Genomic DNA, 8,223 nt, shown 5'->3' on the forward strand with positions numbered 1-8,223 from the left:
TAAAGCCTATTGTTGACAGGTACAAGCTATAATAAAAACAAATGTGAAATATTACAACTTGTAACTAAGGTAGTAACTACATGTTATTACCAACATTACTTTCCGGATTTTAAACGAAACATTTGTGATATACACTTCAACCTTTTCAACATGCAATATACCCTTTTACACCATTTACATTTGTTATAGCATTGCTAGTTATGATATACATGTTGTTCCTTATATATTTTGTTAATACTTACAAATTTTATGGGCCCTTTACACCCTACACAAGTTCATGTCATATGCTGCTTACATCCACGTGCATGTCCGGATGTTTAACCAGGACATACCAAAGAAAGTAGAGAACTTAAATGAAGCTCTCATAAAAGAACTAAAGTGACATCCTCACAAGTGGTAGCCTACAATGTCAACTTCTTTATTATTAGGATCACAACGTTTCAAAGTATGTATAACTCTGTCATATTATTTTACCATATATTGTACCTGTTATGAAAGAAAATACAATTGTTGTTTATTCGCATATACTTAATATTACAAATAGCATTCCTTATATGTAGGGACACGGGTGGCCCAGTCATCTAAGGCGCCACGATTCGCTGTGCACAGTTGCGTCCCTTGGGCACGCCAGAAACCTATAATTGTGGGTTCGAATACCGGTTCGTCCCGATTATGTTTCTAGGTTTGTCAGCACCATACCCGTGCTCGTGGGTTTCACCGAAGTGGTAAACGTCTGAGACCTGCATCACTTCGGGCTTTCCTCCCACATTAAGCTGACACGCCGCGATATAACTGGAATACTGTTAAAAGCGGCGTTAATCCCAACTCACTCACTAACTCACATTTTATGTAAAAAGGCACTTAACATAAAGTTTAAAACATGCAAGACCTCAGTTTCAAAACCTTTCAAAATATTTTACGGTAGATATGTGGAAGAAATGTCCAAATTTGAAGCATCAATGACATTTCCCTATTTTGACTTGTATGATATGTTCCTGTGGGGTTTTTTTCAGGTGAACTTGCCTTTGCATGTGTTTGTGACGGGTGTCATCGCATCATCATATCATCGTTATGTGATGTGATTCATAAACACATGCTCATGATATAGTCGGAATTGTACAATCGACTTTTTGGAAGAGATGTTTATTGAATTTGGAAGAGGTTTTCTCGCCTTTGTTTAAACAGTGTTTTCGTAACTTATGTCACAAAAAGTAGCAAACAAACGACACATTCTTATTAGCGGCGAAACTCTGTCGGTTGTATATTTTACTTGTTTTTTATTTGGTATCACAGATGTTACTTTGCTAATTACGGCAAACTACGGTTATAACGAACTCAAAGGGTCCACTAAAATTATTTCGTTATAACCGTAGTTCGTTATAAGCATATGTGCATCAAATATACAGCAAATGGCCGGGACCCAAACATAAGTTCGTTATATCCGCCTGTCCGTTATAAGCGTGTTCGTTTTAAACGTAGTATTACTTTGTATAATAATGGCTTGCGAATACATTTGTAGAATTCATTTCATTCATGAAAATATCTTAACATTTGGTAATAAATAATATAGAAAAAAGTCTTTCATTCTTCAAGAGACTAAAAATCGAAATGATAAAATTTCACAGTTTTTATAGAAAGTGCCAAAGAATATATTTGTAATCGCGCTTACATTTCGTTCGCGCGCCATTTCTGGTGTCCCCCGCCGTGATATTGCTGGAATATTGCTAAAAGCGGCGTAAAACCATACTCACTTACTCGTTTGCGCGTTGACGCATGTGACTGATGCTTGACTTGTGTTTAAAAATCCGCGGAGGCACTGGCAGATATATAGTGATTTTATGTGCGCATAAGAAATAACATCCTGTGATCCTCCACTTACGACTGATTATTGACCGAATACGGTTTTGACACAGAAAAAGTGGCTACTGTTTATGAAAGAACTATATACTACCACAGACCAGATACTGGTGTAACATCCGCTTCTGTGTCCGGAATAGCGTTTTAATCGTAGCTCACCAATCACATCAATCACAGCGAAATAGATTTAATCTTAAGCGATCGTTAAACTCCAAACGACTGATTGACTGAATAAACGTAAATTGTCATCGTAGCGATGTTTGTTGTTTAACGCCACACTCATCAATATTCCAGCTATAAAACGACAGTCTGTAAATAGGACCAGACAATCAGGTGATTGACATACGGAGCATCGACCTACGCAATAGGGATACGATGACATGCGTCTATCAAGTGGCGCAGCTGTATAGACGATAATATACATGGCAGTCCTTATTTTAGGAACCGATTGCAGATACAGGGAAACGCATCTTTTTCTCCACGAAAAGTTATGAAATGTATGAAAAGCGTGCATGTAATATATCATATTCTATGACATTTGACCTCTGGGAAGATATGTTTACGGCGATCTCTGCGACTTAATCTGCATCGGTTCATGTAGGACCCTGACAATAGTAAGCAGTTACAGGAATACACTATTAAATACTAAGATAGCAGTTGTCTTATATGTGGAAGTTTACGGTACTAAAATAATGAAGACGTTTCCTACTGCAGGAAGACAAACAATCTAGCCAAGGCTCCAAACAGGCCTACCGTCAAGAATGGGACATTTTCGCGAATACCAGGTGTCATCACTAACGTATAGTGATTCATAAACACAATGTTTGTGACATCGTCGGAATCGTACTGTGGGTCCCTTGCGATTACCGGAAGGGTTTTGTCACATTTATTGGTCACATGTTTTAAAACGTGATGTCCTGTTTTAATAATACAATTTGTTCCAAACGATAAATAATTCTGCGACTTCCTGCTTGAAGTCTGAATACAGGAAGCCAGTTAAAGGTCACATTTACCTAAAGACTATCCTTGACATTCAACTGGGGGGGGGGGGGGGGGGGAGGGGGGGAGCGGGGGGGGTGGGGGAGGGAGAGAGATAGGGTACATTAAGAGGGCAGAGAGAGCAGCATCTACTCTTGGTTAAGAAAGAAACTCTTTCCTTCACACATATTGTCTGAGAATTTTTTCTATGTCATTGTAATACCTTTTCAAATGCAGTACTTTATGAACGTTAGGATTCGTATAACGACATATGTCAATATGTGTTCAAACTTATAGAAAGACTGTAGGTAGGCCATACGTTATGGCCTTCAAACGCTTTGTATGCTGTGTTGGGCGTGATCTAAATATATCTTAATGGAAACGATATATAACTGTTCAATGTGATGTGCTTAGCTCAGCAAGATACATCAACCCGGATTTGTTTGGTTTCATATTAACGCTAGTGCTCTATTCTGACTGGTAGAAAGGTGGGTAGAACCTAACTAGGTACTGGTGTTCATGTTGAGAAGGAGACGATGTTGACGTTGTGTAGGAGACGTTGTTGATGTGTAGGAGACGTTGTTCACGTTGTGTAGGAGACGTTGTGTATGCGACGTTGCTCACGTTATGCAGGAGACGTTGTTCACGTTGTGTAGGAGACGTTGTGTATGCGACGTTGCTCACGTTGTGCAGGAGACGCTGTTCACGTTGTGTAGGAGATGTTGTTGATCTCGTGTAGGAGACGTTGTTCACGCTGTGCAGGAGACGATGTTCACGTTGTGTATGCGACGTTGTGTATGCGACGTTGCTCACGTTATGCAGGAGACGTTGTTCACGTTGTGTAGGAGACGTTGTGTATGCGACGTTGCTCACGTTGTGCAGGAGACGCTGTTCACGTTGTGTAGGAGATGTTGTTGATCTCGTGTAGGAGACGTTGTTCACGCTGTGCAGGAGACGATGTTCACGTTGTGTATGCGACGTTGTGTATGCGACGTTGCTCACGTTATGCAGGAGACGTTGTTCACTTTGTGTAGGAGACCTTTTCACGTTTTGGCAGAAGACGTTGTTCACATTGTGTAGGAGACGTTGTTTACGTTGTTGACGTTATGCAGAGACGTTGTTTACGTTGTTCACGTTGTATAGGAGACGATTATGTAGGAGAAGATGTTCACGTTGAGTTGGAGACGCTGTTCACGTTCTGTAGGAGACGTTGTTGACGTTGTTCACATTGTGAAGGAGACGTTGTTAACGTTGTTTACGTTGTTGACGTTGTGTAGGAGACTTTGTTAACGTTGTGTAGGAGACAATGTTCACGTTGTGTAGGAGACGCTGTTGATGTGGTGTAGGAGACGCTGTTGACGTTGTGTAGGAGACTTTGTTAACGTTGTGTAGGAGACAATGTTCACGTTATGTAGGAGACGCTGTTGATGTGGTGTAGGAGACGCTATTGACGTTGTGTAGGAGACGCTATTGACGTTGTGTAGGAGACGCCTTTGAGGTTGTGTAGGAGGCGCTGTTGATGTGGTGTAGGAGACGCTGTTGATGTTGTGTAGGAGACGCTATTGACGTTGTGTAGGAGACGCTATTGACGTTGTGAAGGAGATGCTGTTGATGTGGTGTAGGAGACGCTATTGACGTTGTGTAGGAGACGCTTTTGACGTTGTGTAGGAGACACTGTTGACGTTGTGTAGGAGACGCTTTTGACGTTGTGTAGGAGACGCTTTTGACGTTGTGTAGGAGACGCTATTGACGTTGTGTAGGAGACGCTATTGACGTTGTGTAGGAGACGCTTTTGACGTTGTGTAAGAGGCGCTGTTGACGTTGTGTAGGAGACGCTATTGACGTTGTGTAGGAGACGCTGTTGACGTTGTGTAGGAGACGCTATTGAGGTTGTGTAGGAGACGCTATTGACGTTGTGTAGGATACGCCTTTGAGGTTGTGTAGGAGGCGCTGTTGATGTGGTGTAGGAGACGCTGTTGATGTTGTGTAGGAGACGCTATTGAGGTTGTGTAGGAGACGCTATTGACGTTGTGAAGGAGACGCTGTTGACGTTGTGTAGGAGACGCTGTTGACGTTGTGTAGGAGACGCTTTTGACGTTGTGTAGGAGACACTGTTGACGTTGTGTAGGAGACGCTGTTGACGTTGTGTAGGAGACGCTTTTGACGTTGTGTAGGAGACGCTATTGACGTTGTGTAGGAGACGCTATTGACGTTGTGTGGGAGACGCTTTTGACGTTGTGTAAGAGACGCTGTTGACGTTGTGTAGGAGACGCTATTGACGTTGTGTAGGAGACGCTGTTGACGTTGTGTAGGAGACGCTATTGAGGTTGTGTAGGAGACGCTGTGCACGTTGTGTTTTCGTCGAGGTATATATTCCCATATAAACTGCCTGGCAAAAGAAAGTATACACATGTTTTTGGTGGCTTGTCAATGTTAACACACGAAAGGAAATAAAATATTTTACGCACGCTTTAGCTGATAACACCCCACGCACTAAACTAGGTTGAACCTCTTTGAGTATATAACCCGTCAGTGGGTAGGTCATAGACAACTTATTCAGTTGATTAGTCGTGTCGATCAATGGACAGGTAGTGTGGATCAGTTGACAGGTAGTGTGGATCAGCGGATAGGTAGTGTGGATCAGTGGACCGGTAGTTTGGATCAGTGGAGTGGTAGAATGGATCAGCGGACAGGCAGATTGGATCAGTGGACCGGTAGTGTGGATCAGTGGAGTGGTAGTGTGGATCAGCGGACAGGTAGATTGGATCAGTGGGCCGGTAGTGTGGATCAGTGGAGTGGTAGTGTGGATCAGTGGGCCGGTAGTGTGGATCAGTGGGCTGGTAGTGTGGATCAGTGGAGTGGTAGTGTGGATCAGCGGACAGGTAGTGTGGATCAGTGGGCCGGTAGTGTGGATCAGTGGAGTGGTAGTGTGGATCAGCGGACAGGTAGTGTGGATCAGTGGGCCGGTAGTGTGGATCAGTGGAGTGGTAGTTGGATCAGTCTACCGGTAGTTTTGATCAGTGGAGTGGTAGAATGGATCAGCGGACAGGTAGTGTGGATCAGTGGAGTGGTAGTGTGGATCAGTGGAGTGGTAATGTGGATCAGTTGAGTGGTACTGTGGATCATTGGAGTGGTGTGGATCAGCAGATGGGCAGAGTTGATCAGCGGACAGGTATATTGGATCAGCGGAAAGGTAGTGTGGATCAGTGGACAGGTAGATTGGATCAGCAGACAGGCAGAGTTGATCAGCGGACAGGTAGATTGGATCAGCGGAAAGGTAGTGTGGATCAGTGGACAGGAAGATTGGATCAGCGGAAAGGTAGTGTTGATCAGTGGAAAGGTAGTGTGGATCAGTGGACAGGTAGTGTGGATCAGTGGACAGGCAGTGTGGATCAGTGGACAGGTAGTGTGGATCAGTTGACAAGTAGTGTGGATCAGAGGACAGGTAGGGTGGATCAGTGGACAGGTAGTGTGGATCAGTTGGCCGGTAGTGTGGATCAGTGGACAGGTAGTGTGGATCAGAGGACAGGTAGTGTGGATCAGAGGACAGGCAGTGTGGATCAGTGGACAGGTAGTGTGGATCAGTGGACAGGTAGGGTGGATCAGTGGACAGGTAGTGTGGATCAGAGGACACGTAGTGTGGATCAGAGGAAAGGTAGTGTGGATCAGCGGACAGGTAGTGTGGATCAGTGGACAGGTAGTGTGGATCAGAGGACAGGTAGTGTGGATCAGCGGACAGGTAGTGTGGATCAGCGGACAGGTAGATTGGATCAGCGGACAGGTAGATTGGAACAGTGGCGTGGTAGTGTGGATCAGTGGATACGTAGATTGGATCAGCGGACAGGTAGTGTGGATCAGTGGACAGTTAGATTGGATCAGCGGACATGTGATGTGGATCAGTGGACAGGTAGTTGATCAGCGGAGAGGTAGTGTGGATCAGTGGACAGGTAGTGTGGATCAGCTGACATGTAGATTGGATCAGCGGACAGGTAGTGCGGATCAGCGGACAGGTAGTGTGGATCAGTGGACAGGTAGTGTGGATCAGCTGACATGTAGATTGGATCAGCGGACAGGTAGTGTGGATCAGTGGGGTGGTAGTGTGGATCAGCGGACAGGTAGATTGGATCAGTGGAGTGGTAGTGTGGATCGGTGGACAGGTAGTGTGGATCAGTGGACCGGTAGTGTGGATCGGTGGACAGGTAGTGTTGATCAGTGGAGTGGTAGTGTGGATCAGCGGACAGGTAGACTGGATCATTGGAGTGGTAGTGTGGATCAGTGGACAGGTAGTGTGGATCAGCGGACATGTAGATTGGATCAGCGGACTCACTCACTCCCATCGTATAACCATTGACCATTTTCACCTTTAATGTTGTTGTCATAAGGGGTTGTTGTTGTTGTCACGAGAACTACATGATGAAGCTGCAGACAAACACAGGTGACTGCTTTTGTTGAAACCTAATCCCCTCAGTCGGTGGACACAATACGCTAATACAGGAGGCACACGCATACATCTACTCATACCAGCAGAGTGCCCCTAATCGACCTGTCCCATTAGAATTAAAACAGAATAAACACATGGACCTTTCGACGAGACGCGACATTCTGTTCTACACAAACACCCGCTACAACTACATCCAATCTGCAGAAGTCCTAATAGTGTTTGCATGAATCTGTCCATTCATCTGTTAATGACGCATACTTATTTGCAACTTTTGTAAGTCAAACAAAATCTGAGTTGATCTGTCCCTCGGGAGTCGGATAACAATACACCGGTATCCTCAAAGCCTATATGTCCCTGCGCCTTCAGCCATAATGAATAGGTATCCACGTACTCATCAATAAGTTAGCAGTAACTAGAGATCCAGGTGCTGTTGCCGGGCAACAACGGGTTCATTTTATACTGTTTGTGGCTTTTGTTTAATAAAAAAATCAATTGTGCTTATCACAGGTCCTGTTACGTTGAATGGAGCCCCGAACATGGGTATAGATGTTGGTTCGGGGCTGAAATTGTCTAGTACGCTGTCCTGTCTACCAGTAACTTACTGGTTTCTGTTCAGCGAAGGTCGAAATGGCAGCGGAGGGCATCACGGACACTATGGAGGGGTAAGAGCTTTCAAGTAACCACCATCGCAAATTTTATCTGTCAACTTTATTCTAGTCAGCTTTATATTTAAGTGTAGTTCAGAAACTTTGATATTAATACAGATATGATTGGCCTTAGTAGAATTAATACAGATAGCTAGGATTGACCTTAGAAGTATTAATACAGATAGGATTGACTTAAGAAGTATTAATACAGATGGGATTGGCCTAAGAAGTATTAATACAGATACGATTGCCCTTAGTAGTATTAATACAGCTAGGATTGACTTAAGTAGTATTAATACA

General features: G+C 43.9%; 2 protein-coding genes across 2 annotated transcripts; both read left to right on the forward strand.

Moving 5' to 3' along the window:
- The first annotated feature begins 5,512 nt into the window (after positions 1-5,512).
- On the forward strand, positions 5,513-5,944 carry LOC139465156 (33kDa venom protein-like). Its single transcript, XM_071246845.1, has one exon. It carries the CDS (start codon positions 5,513-5,515, stop codon positions 5,942-5,944), a length of 432 nt encoding a protein of 143 aa, XP_071102946.1.
- A 38-nt stretch (positions 5,945-5,982) lies between these two features.
- On the forward strand, positions 5,983-6,750 carry LOC139465157 (33kDa venom protein-like). Its single transcript, XM_071246846.1, has one exon. It carries the CDS (start codon positions 5,983-5,985, stop codon positions 6,748-6,750), a length of 768 nt encoding a protein of 255 aa, XP_071102947.1.
- The last annotated feature ends 1,473 nt before the right edge of the window (positions 6,751-8,223 follow it).

Source organism: Haliotis cracherodii, unplaced genomic scaffold, assembly GCF_022045235.1.
Source record: "Haliotis cracherodii isolate W230 unplaced genomic scaffold, xgHalCrac1.p SCAF_17, whole genome shotgun sequence".
NCBI classification, from domain to species: domain Eukaryota; kingdom Metazoa; phylum Mollusca; class Gastropoda; order Lepetellida; family Haliotidae; genus Haliotis; species Haliotis cracherodii.

What these genes read in the sequence shown, in the direction of transcription:
- LOC139465157 (XM_071246846.1), top strand. Translation starts at nt 5,983, where the DNA reads ATGGGCAGAGTTGATCAGCGGACAGGTATATTGGATCAGCGGAAAGGT.
- LOC139465156 (XM_071246845.1), top strand. Translation starts at nt 5,513, where the DNA reads ATGGATCAGCGGACAGGCAGATTGGATCAGTGGACCGGTAGTGTGGAT.